This window comes from Mauremys reevesii, linkage group 1 (assembly GCF_016161935.1).
Source record: "Mauremys reevesii isolate NIE-2019 linkage group 1, ASM1616193v1, whole genome shotgun sequence".
In the NCBI taxonomy this organism is placed as follows: domain Eukaryota; kingdom Metazoa; phylum Chordata; order Testudines; family Geoemydidae; genus Mauremys; species Mauremys reevesii.
The window spans coordinates 336,141,125-336,159,041 of record NC_052623.1 but is presented as its reverse complement, the minus strand read 5'-3'; the positions used below and the strand labels follow the sequence as shown (position 1 = coordinate 336,159,041).

Genomic DNA, 17,917 nt, shown 5'->3' with positions numbered 1-17,917 from the left:
TTGGGCTAGATGGACCTTTGGTCTGACCCAGTATAGCTGTTCTTATGTTCTTATATTCATATACAATCCCTGGAATGTGCAAAGAATTCCCCTTGCGCAATGACGTGTTCCAGTCAGATGGACGTTTTAGGCAAAGTTTACCACTAATGTAAGTGGACACAACTCCCTCAACTTTAACTACTTCTGCCAGAGGTGAATTTGGCCATAATCTTCAATATTAAATCCCATAGAAAACTGTTTTAAGACAATAGGTGAGATTCTGCTTCCCTTGCTCAAGTCCTCACATCAGATATATATGACATATGTCAAGGTCAGATGGATTAACAGTTTTAGTACAAAATTGTAAATCACAAATTCTGATACAGCAAACTGTCACAGCTCCCCTTATTTAGATGGGAGAAGGGAGCGATAGGCATCTGGAATGTAGAGAAGGCAGAGAGCATGTGAGGCCTCCAAACCTCATGCATCTCAAGAATCTGCAAAATCAAAGGAAACTCCAGAGTGAAGTTATGCATCCTATTGTCACTCCCGCTCCTAGCTTCCTGGCTTCTCTAGGAGCTGTACTGCCACTAGCTGGCCCCACTAAACTTGCACCGCACTTTACATCTGTGTGAAGGTGATAGTGTAGACCACAAATTAAGGTTGCTTCTAAAAGTATTAATATATCTCTCTGAAAATCCAAGAGAAATACTGCCTGTTTTGCAGGGATCACATCATGCAGATAACCTGTTCCTCAGTCTCTAGGACTGAGCAACAAAAATCCCACAAAATCAGAACTCCAGCCATACAATGGCCAAATCAAAGGGTTTTGTGGGGTCCTGGTATTGGCTCTACTCCCTACTTCTGTGAGTTCAAAGGCCGTTCTACCTCTACACTGACCCATGCTTCAAAGTGGAGGGGAATGTAGCGCACTTAATAGTAAGGCCATGACCTTTCAGAACCTCCAGCTTTCTATAGCAACAAATATAGAACCAGATCTTCATCACTTAAAATTCTTCAGTAAATAAAAGCACTAACTGCTTTACTGAGCCTCTGTAGCACAATCCCCATCCAGATTCATTTGTGCTAGTCTTCAATTGGTGCCTCAAATGCTTGACTAGATGAACCCACACTATGCTTGTCATATATTATGCATATACATATTTGGAAACTTAACTTGCCCTTTTCTTTGGATATTATCCAAGTATTTCACCTGCTAAGAAAAGTGAATGCCATGTCCATCACCACTGTATCGTGACTGAAGATGATTTTGTGAAATGAACAGGTTTGCTCAATCTTCCTTCATGCTCACTAGCACTATCCAGAGTACACCAAGCTGAAGCTCCCTACTCCTTCCCACCGAGCAGTTGAACTAGTAGCTCCTATACAGTGCTGTCAGTGTTAGTATATGTGACATTTCACAGATTCATCAGATGCCTTTTAGAAGCAAGAAAACATCTACTGACTATGTTTATCTTTCTTGGGCAAGACTGTAGCCATATTCAATCTGAAGTTCTTACTGCATTTCCCAACATCCATGCTTAATTTTGGGCACCCGCAAAAAGGTTTTACAATAAATGTCAGCTCACATTATCACCACTGTGCTGGCTCCCCAGTGACCATTTCAACTGGGCAGAAAATGTTTATTTAATTAGTAGTTAGATTCCTGTGGGTGGAGGTGAAGGCAACATCTGTCTTTCCTATCTGTGCTAACATAGTTATATGGCTTTTTTGTTGTTCCAGAAGTCTTTCAAGCATATAATATGTACAATGTGCCAGGACAAGCTGATGTTTTGAAAATTCTTCCTGCAGCTGTGTCAGGTTTTTAGAGCTTGGATAGAAAAGGCACAGATTTTACATTCTATTGAAACATGTTGTCACTACCATGGTTGCCATGCAAAAAGAGATTGATGAGCACATTTCAGCAAGTACATGCACACAGATCAACAGCAAGAAGAAATTTTTATTCTAAATACTTTCACTCATTATCATATACAAGACAGAAAAAATATTTTTCTCCTATAATACTGTTAATGCAAATGGCACTTTTTCTAGGCATTTTGCCCTTCTTTATATCGTTTGGTAACAAGTACTTTTAGAATTATCCCCTTACCCAGACAGTTTAAAATATGGTTATTTACAATATATTGGTTTTAACCCACTATTATTTAGATTAAAAATATTTTGGTTTATGAAAGCTTAAAGGTTTTTGTAGTTACAAAGTATCTTTTGAATTATACTGGTCAGTGTGATGCTTGGGCAGTGCAAAGAGGCCAGATAGTGGCTGTATATAGCCAGATGAGGATTCCCTAGGGAGAGGTGAGCTTTCAGTTGGTGTAAAGCTGACGTAGAATCATAGAAGATTAGGGTTGGAAGAGACCTTAGGAGGTCATCTAGTCCGACCCCCTGCTCAAAGCAGGACCAACCCCAACTAAATCATCCCAGCCAGGGCTTTGCAAGCTGGGCCTTAAAAACCCCTAAGGATGGAGATTCCACCATCTCCCTAGGTAATCCATTCCAGTGTTTCACCACCCTTCTAATGAAACAGTTTTTCCTAATATCCAACCTAGACCTCCCTGTGATGGGGTGTGCATACCCTGCACTCGAAAAGAAAGGGTTAACCCCACACTATGGGTGGCAGAAGTCCCGCCCCCCAGGCTGTGTTGGGCATGCTCCAACTGCTGCCTCAGTATAAAAGGGAGCAGCCCAGCTCATTCTGGGCTGGCTGCTGGAGGGGAAGGACCTTTGGCTGGAGCTCCAGCTGAAGAGCTGCCACAGCCCTTGCCTGTAAGAGCCAGAGACCCTGTGAGTCGGATTGGAGGCCTGGTGCCCAAGGAGCACTGGAGAACCATCCATACTGATGAGCTCAGAGACCCATACGCCACACAGACAGCAGCATCTGGAACTATGGTTGGAAGTGACCCAGGGAGGGTGAGCGAGTGGTATCTCCCGCCCGGGTGAGGTCAGCGTGTTTCGGTGGGATTCTCCGCTAACCCAGTGACGGACCACTCCGTCGCTATTAGTGTCCTGGGTCGGGGCCTGGTGGAGTTGGGCGGGCCTGGTCCCCCCTACCCGGGCTGTCACCAACCTGGTGGTGGCCCCCACCTTTCCCTGCCATAATGACTCCAGCCATTAGGCTGTGCTGCCCTGTGTCCAAGGGCTGCCATAGTGACTCTGCGGTCACTCAAGGGCTGCCAGGGAGATTAACTGTGGTGATATCACCACTCTTCCCTGCCCCAAGGGGGATGGGGTGTGCATACACTGTGACCAGGGGCGGCTCCAGGCACCAGCACGCCAAGCACGTGTCTGGGGTGGCAAGCCACGGGGGGCGCTCTGCTGGTCACCGCGAGGGTGACAGGCAGGTTGCCTTCAGTGGCATGCCTGCATAGGGTCCGCTGGTCCCATGACCATGCTGCCGAATCCGCAGGGACTGGGGACCTCCCACAGGCAAGCCGCCGAAGGCAGCCTGCCTGCCATGCTTGGGGTGGCAAAATACCTAAAGCCGCCCCAGACTGTGACACTCCCCCGCTGTAACTTGAGACCATTGCTCCTTGTTCTGTCATCTGCCATCACTGAGAACAGCCTAGCACCATCCTCTTTGGAACTCCCCTTCAGGTAGTTGAAGGCTGCTATCAAATCCCCCCTCACTCTTATCTTCTGCACACTAAATAAGCCCAGTTCCCTCAGTCTCTCCTCATAAGTTATGTGCCCCAGCCTACTAATCATTTTCATTGCCCTCCACTGGACTCTCTCCAATTTGTCCACATCCTTTCTGTAGTGGGGGGCCCAAAACTGGACACAATCCTCCAGATGTGGCCTCATCAGTGCTGAATAGAGGGGAATAATCACTTCCCTCGGTCTGCTGGCAATGCTCCTACTAATACAGCCCAATACGCCATTAGCCTTCTTGGCAACAAGGGCACACTGTTAACTCTCATCCAGCTTTTCATCCACTGTAATCCCCAGGTCCTTTTCTGCAGAATTACCACTTAGCAAGTTGGTCCCCAGCCTGCAGCAGTGCATGGGATTCTTCTATCCTAAGTGCAGGATTCTGTACTTGTCCTTCTTGAACCTCATCACAGTTCTTTTGGCCCAATCCTCCAATTTGTCTAGGTCACTCTGGACCCTATCTGCACCCTCCAGCATATCTACCTCTCCCCTCAGCTTAGTGTCATCTGCGAACTTGCTGAGGGTGCAATCCATCCCATCATCCAGATCATTAATGAAGATGTTGAACAAAACTAGCCCCAAGACTGACCCCTTTGGCACTCTGCTTGATATCCGCTGCCAACTAGACATTGAGCCATTGATCACTACCCGTTGAGCCTGACGATCTAGCCAGCTTTCTATCCACCTTATAGTCCATTCATCCAATCCATACTTCTTTAACTTGCTGGCAAGAATACTGTGGGAGACGGTATCAAAAGCTTTGCTAAAGTCAAGGTATATCACATCCACCACTTTTCCCATATCCACGAGCCAGTTATCTCATCATAGAAGGCAATCAGGTTGGTCAGACATGTATGTCACTCCACCCTACCCAGTGCAGGGAGCTTGCCCAATGTACCATTGGACTCTGCCAATTCTCAGTGGGTGGATGGTCCTTTGGGGACTACACTGTCAGCTGGTGTAGTTTAAAGTAGTTCTTAGGCAGCTCTAACACATGCCAGGGCCAGGTCTAAATCTTTGCAGGGCAGAGAAAGAAGGGTTACTATGAGATGTTTTGTCTGTGTTGTACTCGCATATGCATATGAACAATGGGATCCACGCAAATATTTGAAGAACTAGAAATATGTAACCAACTCCTTGATGACTTGCCCTTTCCTCCTGCACTGAATGGAGGAAAAAAAATAAGGAAAATCTATTCAAAGTAAGACAAATTTACATTCATCCCTAGTCTATGCACCATGGAAAAGTTCTTCCATCTGAAGAATCCTTGTCAGACAACTTTTCCCATGCTGCACAGATCCAAAGCAGCAGAAACAGGATTTCTCTGACAGTGTGAAACCCACAATATTGCCCTTAATTAATGAGCACAAGCCCCATCAATCATTTTGAGCTTGAGCTGACACTGGAAAGGGTAAAACACCCATAAAGCTTCATGGAGATTTTGTCGCTTTCTGCCGTATCTTTCAATTGGATGAGGATAAAGGGAGTGTGATAATTACACCTGTATTGGCAAATCACCATTTACTGCAGACTAAAGTCAGAATCAAAGTCCGTCTTGAGTGGAGGATCTCTTCTATCAGGTCCATCAATCTCTGAGGATGGAGCAGTAGAGATTCAAACTCTGAGGGAAAACATTGCTTAGCTACTGGCCTGCCGAGAGGGAAGTGCCTTCTGCCTCCTTCTGGCTGTCAAATCCACAGGCATTAGTAAGTATGAATGGAAGGGGATAGTGACAATGCACCAGTAGAAGCAGGTTGGAGGCAGCATTTGGCAAGATGGAAAAGACAGAACTGGGAAAGAAGAAAAAGGGTGGAAGTAGGTAGGAACTGGAAAGCTGGAAGCGGGTGGGGGAAGCACCAGTGGATGGGAACAGGATGGGGACAGGCACTTGGAAGGAAGTAGGAGTCAACACGGTGGGAAAGCGTCAAACATTTGGGAAAAGATGCAGATGGGAGTAGGCATGGAGACTGGGTTCCCAAGGAGGTGGAGTTCACATAGGCTGCAGGGGGTATGTTCTAGCTTTTACCTTGAAAGATATGGGGGGGTCACCAGCCTGCAGTAGCGTGGTCATAGAAGCTTTCTTGGGGATTTCCTTTTTCTACAGATTCAGGACCTAAGTGGACCACCTGAACTGAAAACAGTCGGAATTCCCTCTTCAGAGTAAGGAAGAGTCAGGCATAAGACAGCTGAAGCCTGCCCAGTGAAAAAAGTTAGGTGGCATGGCAGACAGGAAGGCAGCTGGATTTCCAGAAAAACAGGATTTGTGTCTGAGAGAAAGATTTTGTGGCAGTTGCCACATAAGGTACATTCTGTGGATAATGCAGTAGAAGTTGTGGCACCTTCCCCCCATTCCATCTTTTTCTTCAAGATGAGTCAGAATGGTGTATTTTTTAAAAAAATCCTCCAGAACTTGCAGAAGTACCATAGGTACAGCTTCTAATTTTACCTCTGCATCCCTGGGTCTACAAAATGCCATCCCACTAGAGCTCACAAGGGTCACATGCATTCTGTTCGTTTTAAGAGAACAGAGGAATTTTATATTCAAACTTCAATTTTGGCATGAAAAAGTGATGTAGTTTTTGCTTTTCATGTGATTTTGTCTGAACCTGTTGCATGTTTTAATGTAATTTGTAAGTTGGTTAAAATGCTACAGAAAATAAGCATCATAAACATGAAATTATTGGTCTCCTCATACATAGCAATTCTATGTTTGTAATGAGATGACAGAGAGTCAAGGCCAGTTTGGAGCGGCAGTAGATAGAGCACAGGCCCAACACTGTGGCCTTTAATTTCAAAAGGGGGAACTATACAAAAATGAGGGGGTTAGTTAGACAAAAGTTAAAAGGTACAGTGACTAAAGTGAAATCCCTGCAAGTTGCGTGGGCCCTTCTTAAAGACACCATAATAGAGGCCCAACTTCAATGTATACCCCAAATTAAGAAACACAGTAAAAGAACTAAAAAAGAGCCACCGTGGCTTAACAACCATGTAAAAGAAGCAGTGAGAGATAAAAAGACTTCCTTTAAAAAGTGGAAGTCAAATCCTAGTGAGGCAAATAGAAAGGAGCACAAACATTGCCAACTTAAGTGCAAGAGTGTAATAAGAAAAGCCAAAGAGGAGTTTGAAGAACGGCTAGCCAAAAACTACAAAGGTAATAACAAAATGTTTTTTAAGTACATCAGAAGCAGGAAGCCTGCTAAACAACCAGTGGGGCCCCTTGACGATGAAAATACAAAAGGAGCGCTTAAAGATGATAAAGTCATTGCGGAGAAACTAAATGGATTCTTTGCTTCAGTCTTCATGGCTGAGGATGTTAGGGAGATTCCCAAACCTGAGCTGGCTTTTGTAGGTGACAAATCTGAGGAACTGTCACAGATTGAAGTGTCACTAGAGGAGGTTTTGGAATTAATTGATAAACTCAACATTAACAAGTCACCAGGACCAGATGGCATTCACCCAAGAGTTCTGAAAGAACTCAAATGTGAAGTTGCGGAACTATTAACTAAGATTTGTAACCTGTCCTTTAAATCGGCTTCGGTACCCAATGACTGGAAGTTAGCTAATGTAACGCCAATATTTAAAAAGGGCTCTAGGGGTGATCCCGGAAATTACAGACCGGTAAGTCTAACGTCGGTACCGGGCAAATTAGTTGAAACAATAGTAAAGAATAAAATTGTCAGACACATAGAAAAACATAAACTCTTGAGCAATAGTCAACATGGTTTCTGTAAAGGGAAATCATGTCTTACTAATCTATTAGAGTTCTTTGAAGGGGTCAACAAACATGTGGACAAGGGGGATCCGGTGGACATAGTGTACTTAGATTTCCAGAAAGCCTTTGTCAAGGTCCCTCACCAAATGCTCTTACGTAAATTATGCTGTCATGGGATAAAAGGAAAGGTCCTTTCATGGATTGAAAACTGGTTAAAGAACAGGGAACAAAGGGTAGGAATAAATGGTAAATTCTCAGAATGGAGAGGGGTAACTAGTGGTGTTCCCCAAGGGTCAGTCCTAGGACCAATCCTATTCAATTTATTCATAAATGATCTGGAGAAAGGGGTAAACAGTAAGGTGGCAAAGTTTGCAGATGATACTAAACTGCTAAAGATAGTTAAGACCAAAGCAGATTGTGAAGAACTTCAAAAAGATCTCACAAAACTAAGTGATTGGGCAACAAAATGGCAAATGAAATTTAATGTGGATAAATGTAAAGTAATGCACATTGGAAAAAATAACCCCAACTATACATACAACATGATGGGGGCTAATTTAGCTACAACGAGTCAGGAAAAAGATCTTGGAGTTATCGTGGATAGTTCTCTGAAGATGTCCACGCAGTGTGCAGAGGCGGTCAAAAAAGCAAACAGGATGTTAGGAATCATTAAAAAGGGGATAGAGAACAAGACTGAGAATATATTACTGCCCTTATATAAATCCATGGTATGCCCACATCTCGAATACTGTGTACAGATGTGGTCTCCTCACCTCAAAAAAGATATTCTAGCACTAGAAAAGGTTCAGAAAAGAGCAACTAAAATGATTAGGGGTTTAGAGAGGGTCCCATATGAGGAAAGATTAAAGAGGCTAGGACTCTTCAGTTTGGAAAAGAGAAGACTAAGGGGGGACATGATAGAGGTATATAAAATCATGAGTGATGTTGAGAAAGTGGATAAGGAAAAGTTATTTACTTATTCCCATAATACAAGAACTAGGGGTCACCAAATGAAATTAATAGGCAGCAGGTTTAAAACAAATAAAAGGAAGTTCTTCTTCACGCAGTGCACAGTCAACTTGTGGAACTCCTTACCTGAGGAGGTTGTGAAGGCTAGGACTATAACAATGTTTAAAAGGGGACTGGATAAATTCATGGTGGCTAAGTCCATAAATGGCTATTAGCCAGGATGGGTAAGAATGGTGTCCCTAGCCTCTGTTCGTCAGAGGATGGAGATGGATGGCAGGAGAGAGATCACTTGATCATTGCCTGTTAGGTTCACTCCCTCAGGGGCACCTGGCATTGGCCACTGTCGGTAGACAGATACTGGGCTAGATGGACCTTTGGTCTGACCCGGTACAGCCTTTCTTATGTTCTTATGTTCTTATGTAGGTACCAAAATACTAAATCCAAAGGGCCGAGCTCAGGTCTTCAAATATCCATGTGGTCAACCCAAATATAGGTAGGTCTTACTATAGTATTTCCTTTATCATCTTTCATTTTCCATGTCTGAATTCATATTTTCATAAGCCTTTGCTACTCAATTTTTTACCAACTGATTTACTTTCCTCATCCATGGAATTGCACCATTAATCACATGTAACAAAATATTTCTAGAAAAATGTGATCTAACTTTATTTTGCATAAACAGGCCTGTTTACAGAGTCTCAGAAGCTGGAAAAAACAACCTCTTGCAAAACTGTACTTGTCAAAACTCCAATATGTCTGAGGGGCACAGAAATTGACAGCGTGAGAGTAGCTTTAAATTGTGATTTACAGAGGAAATTAGCTACTTATTCATATATTTCGAAGAAGCAATAATACAATGAAATAAAAATGATAGTTAAGGAAAATAGGGTTCTCTATTAATCAAACAGGCTGTAACAGACAAATTATTTAAAAAACATGAATATTAGCTAATGACTTGTGAGCAGGGCCGGTGCAACCATTTAGGATTTGGGGGATGGCATTTTCTTCAGCAGCAACCGCGGTGGCCGGATCTTTGGCTGCCCCGGTTGCTGCCGGCATTTAGGCGGAGGGAGCGGGGGCAGGGGAGCGCGGGGAGGGCCGCCTGCAGCAAGTAAGGGGGGGCGGCATGCAGAGGAATTCCCCACCCCAGCTCACCCCGCCTTGCCTCCTCCCCGAGCACGCCATGGCTGCTTCACTTCTCCCACCTCCCAGGCTTGTGGTGCCTATGCTGATTGGCGCCGCAAGCCTGGGAGGCGGGAGAAGTGAAGCAGCGACGGCGTGCTCGGGGAGGAGGCGGAGCAGGGGTGAGCTGGGGTGGGGGTGCCTCAGGGCGAAGGGCTGCCATGGGGGGGTGCCTCAGGGCGGAGGGGGGAAGCTGCTGCAGGGGGGCGCCTTAGGGCAGGGGCTCGGGGACAGGGGAGGGCGCAATGTGGAAGTTTCGCCTAAGGCGCGAAACATCCTTGCACCGGCCCTGCTTGTGAGTTTAAGTCCAAAGAATCATGAATGATCCCAAAGACCTGAAAATAGAAAAGCTAAAGCAACTACTCATATATTGTCTGAAAACCAAAGTCCAAGTCACTTTGGAGATTCTCAGATGAACTTATATTTCATTTTCAATTTGAAGTAAAAGTGAAATCAAAACAAAATATTGGTAGGATGGAAGAAATAACCAGAAAAGATGGTGGAGCTTATATCTGACCCTAAGATTAAGGACTTTCAATTGCCATTAGTTCTGCAAATGTAGAACCTGAAGAGTACAGCTAGATCAAAAATTACATTTGAAGATCAAGTAGCAGCAGTGGATTAAGAAGGCAGTGTACTATCTACACCTAGATGGAAGGCTATATTTTGTACCTTTTGTACTCAGATGTTGCAACTGTCATCCATTCCCAAACTAGAACTGGTGCAAAAGACAGCTATCGACTTCTTAAGCCGAGTGTCTCATAGATAGAACACTTGACATCTGTTCCCAGGACTTAGACTGGATATCTGTGAGCTTCCAGATAAATTTTAAGATCTTGGTTTTGACCTAAGAAGACCTAAATGGTCTGGGACTACTCTACCCAAGAGACAGACTCTTTTTCCAGGATAGACTGACACAGTTATAATCAGCAGATTGCTGATTCTAGGTCCCCTTTGATATAAGAGAGAGGAGGCAACTGGGCTGGCAGGGACCAAGGACTGGAATGCCCTCCCACACCTGATCCAAAAGATTTACTGACTTTCAGGGCATGTTGCAGAGCCCATTTATTTCACCTGGCATTTGGAGAAAGGTAGGAGGATTTGCAAATGAATGGAGACAATGTCATTATCAGGGGGTACATATTTGCCCTATAAATATATCTTAAAGTGATAAGCTATGATGTACAAAAAAGAGATTCCAATTAAAGTAATCAATTGAGAGTAGATTCCAGGGATTTATTTCTATTGGCTTACACAGGAGGAAAATGGTATTTCGGGAAATGTTCACAGGATATGAAAATTAACTACAAAAACATTTCAATAATAAATGGTAGAAACATAAAGCAATCAGTCATTTTAATTCAACACCAGTAAAAAAAAAATAGAACACCACTTGGATGTTCATTTCCATTCATACAGCAAATTCAAATGCAGGAAACAGACCCCCCTCCCCACAACACTGCTAATGGAAAAAGCACTGGAACTATTTAGTCAACTTGATGTAATCTTGGTAGTAAATAACTTGCTGAAAAGGAACACATCTTGATGGACTAAGTGGCTTTTATTCATCCCTTTAACCATTTTAAATGTTTTTACCCATTGCAAGCAGGCTACATAATGTCACAATGTGTTACGAAATAATAAGAAGAGATACTTTGTGCAGCAAGAGTCAAACATGCAATCTGCTATTTACATGTGAAAAGCAAGACTGAGTTGAACAGGAGGTTCACTGCCAAAAGGACTATATATTCTAAAATAAATGTTAAAATACTGAAAGGTGTCTCTATTGATACAGTATTTGCTACTAAATAGGCATAAATGACTAACCAGTAAACCAGAGACAATCTGCTTCCGTTCAAGCGGAAAACTTTGAAAGCTATTCATAGAAATTGAATTCAGCATCTATGCACAGACCTCTTTGTGACTAAAGTCATACATTTTATCTCTGAGTACTCCATAAATTCATTGAACAAAACCAAATGCATGTTATTGGAAGAAAAGAAATGTGACTACGAAATGAAAAGCCTGACTGAAACAGAAAGTACAAATAGTAATTGTTGAAAATTACACTGAGAATAAAGTAGTCTATTAGCGTCTTTTAAAAAATCACAGCAAAAGCTCTTTCACAACTGCCTTATGCACTTTATACACTCGTTTTCTGTATACAAGCTTAATATTTTAAGTGCACCATCCACTAAAGTTGTCCAACACTTCCCATAAGACCCCGTTTTCACTTGCTTATAACTTTCCCAAACTTCCTATGCAGTGTTGTTGTAGCTGTGTTGGTCCCAGGATATTAGGGAGACAAGGTGGGTGAAGTAATATCTTTTATTGGACTAACTTCTGTTGGTGAGAAAAACAAGCTTTCCAGCTTACACAGAGCTCTTCTTCAGGTCTGGGAAACATCCTCTGTGTGTCACAGCTAAATACAAGGTGAAACAGATTGCACAAGTGGTTAATAATATTGTCCAGTCCCCGCTTTTGACAGTGAGATGCTTAGGGACACCCAGAGCTTGGGACTGCATCCTTGGCCATCTTGGCTAATAGCCATTGATGGACCTACCATATCTCTCCCCCCACCCCCAGTCATCTCTTTTCTAACCTGAACAGTTTGAATCTTTTTAATCTCTCCTGTTATGGCAGCTGTTCCATACCCTAATCATTTTTGTTGCCCTTCTCTGTACTTCTAGCAATTCTAATATGCAGAAATTTCCTTAAAATCTTTCCTATAATTTTACCATCACATAAAAGTCTATACTGTGAATATATGTTAATATTTAATGTTACAGGCCTCTACCACAGGGAAGGGGCTGGACTGAGCTCTTAGTAAATTCTAAATCAAGAGATTAATTTCCTAATTCTGTTTCCTGCCAAGCTTTTTCTGACCATTTCATTCAAAGAAATAGAATCATTAGGACCAGTTATAGGTAAATCCATAATTTTTTACCTTTCATCATGAGTTGTATTCTCCATGTAAATCTGAGCACAAGTTGAAATAACTGAGAATTTTTGGAATTACTGTCCTATTTCTAATTTGCAAGTGCATTTATCTCTCCCAGCAGCTCTGTACCTCATCCCCCAAAAGGCCAGTTACCTATGTTACAGTTTTAGTTTCATCTTCATCATCAATATGGATCTATATGATTTGAGCTTTAGGCAGGTTCATAATACTGAGAAGGCACTTGTGAAGCTCATTCTGGAGCTGTTACTTCAGGTTGTCACTTTAAAGAAATACCGGAGATTAAGGGATCCCTTTGAATTGAACTGAGTATCTAGAAGATTGTCATGTACTGTGCTACCTTGAGTTTATTATGATAGCTTTGAGTGTGCTTCCTGTTTATAAAGTAACTACTTTATCTTGGGCTCATTAAACTCAGAAGATGTTGTATTTATATTTATAGTAAATAAATGCTGAGGTTGAAGACCAAAGGGGTTTATTAATCCAGGATATGATGATTACCAAATTAACAAAGCACTTTCAAGTTATTACTCTAAACATTTTAATTAAATAGTCTCTAACAGTTCCTTTAATGCAGGCAGCCCTGCAAAGCTGCTTTGCTCCAAATGGCTTCTGCTACCACTAGCAGCTCACAGTGCCTGCAATGCTTTTTAACTGTAGCTTTCCTCTCGCCCCTGCAGCCTTTATGAAAATTATCATTTTAGCTGCAAAAATAATTACATAGCATAAAAATAAAACAGCACCATTCACAGCCTCCTCAGACCATGTCCATGGTCTCTCTACCTATGGAGAAATACTATTGCGTGTGCATTCCATCCTGCAAGATATATGCCCCCTATGCATGCTCTAATTTTGTAAGATAGCCAGACAGCAATGTGGTCCCTGTCCTCCAATGGCTAGGGAAGAAAGAAGGCATACTACTGATGGGGCTGTCAGCTGCATCATCTGTAAAAGTAAAATTAATGCTTTGTGATTTATTGTATGGTTATTTCACCTTATTGAAGAATATTCCAAGTTTAATAATTTCTTCCCTAAGGTGAAAATAATTATTGTAAAAGTACTAGATTTGCAGTGCTGGAGAATGAAGTCCTCTTTCAACTCACAGAAGAAGTTCAGCATGGACAACAGCAGTGCAAGCTTTCTCCAGCCCAAACGACTCTGACCGTGAGACACCACCTTTATTATGGAGGGCAAATCTGTCTCCATCTCCCATTAATCCTTGACATCTCTGCCAAAACTGCCTACACCAGATCTTCTTGTTGTGGTTGTTTTTGTGATGTGGGTCCCTATCCATTAGGAAACTGAGAAGACCATCAACTCATTTCATATAGGCCAAACAGCAAAAAATGGTAACAACTTTCAGTTGCTACCAACAGTTGCTGGATTTCAGACTATTAACACTTGTATTATAGAAAGCTAGGTATACAGTACCTCATCTAGGTACTGAAATGCAGGACTTGCAGCTACATCAATGGATCCCTCATCTTGGATATTAATTGATGGAGCTATGGCATAAATAGGCTCCTCTTTCTCTGTTTCTGGTTCTGAGTCACTGGAACTGGAACTTTCTTCACCAGCATCACTCATTTTTTCAAAATTCTGTAAAGTAATAAAAATACCAGTATTCAGCATTTATAGATCTTTAGAAACACACATGCTATGCAAGTAGGGTTGCCAATTTTGGTTGGGTTTATTCCTGGAGGTTTCATCACATGACATAATGTTTAATTAAAGGTTAAACTTTAATTCCTGGAGGGTTGGTAACCCTATATGCAAGAGATGAAGAAAACAAAGATATAATGTGAGTTGGAATGAGACCTGTGTTCAAATAAAGAAAACCACACAATGATCGCTTTCAGAGGTTTGCCTTAATGAAAGCTGTAAAGAGACGGTGTCCCACTCTATTGTATAAATGCTATAAAACCCTTCTAATGGTTTAGTTACACTATAATTCTGTAGATAGAAAGATAGAAGACAATCCTCCTTATAGCACAGTCAAACGTTTTGAGAGCTATACCTGCACCTCTTTATTGGCATCATCCTATAAAGTGCAGAGAGCCCTCACCTCCAAGTGATTTGAGGCGGTGGAGAGGCATTTGTAGGTCAGATTTACAATTTTTGCCAGCATAGCTATGTTGGCTACGAGTGGAGAGGGAGACAAAAATCACACCCCAATCAATACAGCTATGCAAGCAAAACACCTGTGTAAATAAAATGTATAGTGGCAAAGAGTCCTTTTAATGGTATAGATCAGGGGTAGGCAACCTATGGCACACGTGCCAAAGGTGGCATGCGAGCTGATTTTCAGTGGCACTCACACTGCCCGGGTCCTGGCCACCTGTCTGGGGGGGCTGCATTTTAACTTAATTTTAAATGAAGCTTCTTAAACATTTTAAAAACCTTATTGACTTTACATTCAACAAAAGTTTAGCTATATATTATAGACTTATAGAAAGAGACTTTCTAAAAATGTTAAAATGTATTACTGGCACACGAAATCTTAAATCAGAGTGAATAAATGAAGACTCGGCACAGCACTTCTGAAAGGTTGCTGACCCCTGGTATAGATTGTTGTCTGAGGAGATGGTTTAGGTCCGTTTACTGGTATATGCTGTGCAGCTTTGCTGCTGTAGTTATACCAGCAAAGTCTTTATAGTATAGACTAGCACTTTGATTCAAATTGTTATAATTCAAGAAGTTTTTCAGAAGTTTGTTTCCTCTTGACCTGCAGATTTTATTGGTTTGAGTCACAAATTAGGCTCTATCTGGCCGATGGTGTATACTGGGAGGAGTTTAACTCCAGTGAGTCAGATAACTGAGAAAAAAATTATCATTGAGATTTTTGTCAAGACTCAATTAATTATATTTATTTTTCTGTAGTGAAGGAATTAGTATGTGTTAAAGAGGAGTCTCTCACTAAATACACTTTATAATCACATCTTACTATTTTGTGACCTGTTCATATTTTTTCCATGTTAGATTTTAATTGTTTTTCTGTAATGTACATAGATTCAGCAGAATAAAGTCAGATTATTTTTTGTACTAAAGTAGCTCCTCTGGGGGCCCAATATAGGTACCATACAAACACAATATAAGAAGGCAATCTTGCCCCAGAGAGCTTACTGTTTAGGGCTCAAAATATGACACACATCCATGGAGCTTTAGTATCACCCTCAAGTCAATATAAACAGATCTTCCCTCACAGGGTCATAAAATTTACAAACAGGACACAAATACTAAAAACATTACATTATCTCAGCCCCAGCCCATGATTTAGTTGGTGTGGGTCCTGCTTTGAGCAGGGGATTGGACTAGATGACCTCCTGAGGGCTCTTCCAACCCTAATATTCTATGATTCTATGATCTTGTCCATACAGGAATTCTTATGTAGTAACAACTCAAATAGCAACAATTAATCATGATAATTAAAGGACCAGCAAAAACACCACCACCAAATACATAAACTGAATTACAATGATCATGTTACCACAGTTAAACATGTTCCCTGTCTGAATAGTTTACAACCTAAGGGACTTGTTTCAAAACCACTTGCTTGTGCAAGCAGTTCCACTGAATTCAATGGGCTGGGACGGCCTCTCCCTCAGTAAAACTTCTAGTAGAATGCTAAGAAAGAGGAAAAATTGGAAGATTTCTTGAAGTTTCCCCTCACATTTTTCTGCTGGAGAGGTGCAGGATCATCCCTAAACCAAACAAATCCTACATAATCCACAAAAATCCAGGGTGACCAAGTGTCCGGTTTTCAATGGGAACACCTGTCAAAAAGGGATCCTGGTGGCTTCAGTCAGCACTGCTGACCAGGCCATTGACTGTCCAGTTGGTGGCGCTGCGCAGCAGGGCTGACAGGTTCCCTGCTAACCTCTGCTCCGCAGGCTCCTAGGAAGCAGCCGGTATGTCCCTCCTCGCTCCTACGCGTAAGCAGGGTTTGGGGAACCTAGGGCATGTGAGCCAGATCTGGCAGCGGCCCCATAGTTAATTTCATCTGGCCAGCGGCGCTCCCTGCGGGTCAGGAGCCATGAGCGCCAGCTCGCCCTGTTGTGGGAGGAAGGCCTGAGTCTCAGCGCCTCCTCGCGGGGCTGGAGCCACTGGGCCTGCTCATCTCACTGTGGGGGGAAGCTCCGAGCCTCTGCACCTCCCTGGGTGGGTTTCTGGCAGGGCTTTGGAGCTGTGCTCTGGCTCCGCTCCAGCTTCAGGCAAAACCTGCAGCTCCACTGCTCCAGAGCTGCTCTGCACTCCAGCTCCGGGCTCCACTCCAAAGCCCTGGTTTCTGGGGGTCAATGGCTCATGACAGAAAAAAGATTCCCCGCTCCAGAGCCCACACCCCCAGCCAGAGCCCTCACTCCCCACCCCACTGTGATCCAACCCCCTGCCCCAGCACAGAGCCCCCTCTCACCTTCTGAACCTCTCAGTCCCAGCCCAGAGCACCCTCCTGCATCTCAAACCCCTCATCCCCAGCCCCACCCTAGAGTCTGCACTGCTATCCAGAGCCCTCACCCCCCCCGCATCCTAACCCCCTGCCCCAGCGCAGAGCCCCCTCCCGCCCTCTGAACCCCTTGGTCCCAGCCTAGAGCACCCTCTCCACCCAAAATCCATCAGCCCCAGCCCCACATCAGAGCCCTCACTCCCCCCACCCCCCCCCCCCCACCCCCTGCCACAGCCTGGAGCCTCCTCCCATACTCCAAACCCTTCGGCTGAACCCTCCAGTCTGGAGCCCCCTCCTGCACCCCAAAACCCTCATTTCTGGCCACACCCCGGAGCCTGCACCTGCTGCCAGAGTCCTCACGTCCTCCTGTGCCAGCCCAGTGAAAATGAGTGAGTGAGGGTGGGGAGAGCAAGTAACAGGTGAGGAGGTGGGATGGAGTGAGCAGGGGTGGGGCCTCGGAGAAGGGGTCGGACATGGGCGGGACCTCAGAGGAGGGGCAGGGCAAGGGTGTTTGGTTTTGTGTGAGTAGAAAGCTGGCAACCCTACTGCCTGGCCCCACAGAGACAATGTGCCTTTACACTGTCCCTTTATTTCTGGTGACACTCTCCAAACAGTTGTTAAACCAGGGCCTTTCCCTAGTTATGGCTACCCAAGGATACCCCTAAAGGGAAGAATCTCTACTATGGATAGGCTCCTACAGCCAACATTACCTTTTATCTGAACTTCCTTAGGGCTAGTCAAGGGATAAGATGTGTGTTCCCCTCTCCTCCCATCCAGCATGAAATTGCCCATCTCTACTCCTGGCCTTCCCAAACCTCTTACATTAGAAGGAGACATATGCACAGAAAAGGGACCCTACATAGGTGGATCTAGGGGGCATGATCTGGTCTAATGGTATCACTCATGTGAGTTAAAGTTATTCATGTTCATAAGTGTTTGCAAGATCAGGCCCCAAATTACAAAACATGAAAACACAAGAGAAAACAGCACCATTGCTGAGAAAAGT

At 43.5% G+C, this 17,917-nt stretch overlaps 1 protein-coding gene across 1 annotated transcript in view; it reads right to left on the bottom strand.

The window, feature by feature from the left end:
* CCDC146 (coiled-coil domain containing 146) overlaps positions 1–17,917 on the bottom strand; it is a 117,784-nt gene that overhangs the window by 88,281 nt on the left and 11,586 nt on the right. The window contains exon 2 of the mRNA XM_039517692.1: positions 13,902–14,069. Within this exon, the coding sequence (XP_039373626.1) occupies positions 13,902–14,057 (156 nt within the window). The 5' untranslated portion in view covers positions 14,058–14,069. The remainder of the gene's footprint in view (positions 1–13,901; positions 14,070–17,917) is intronic.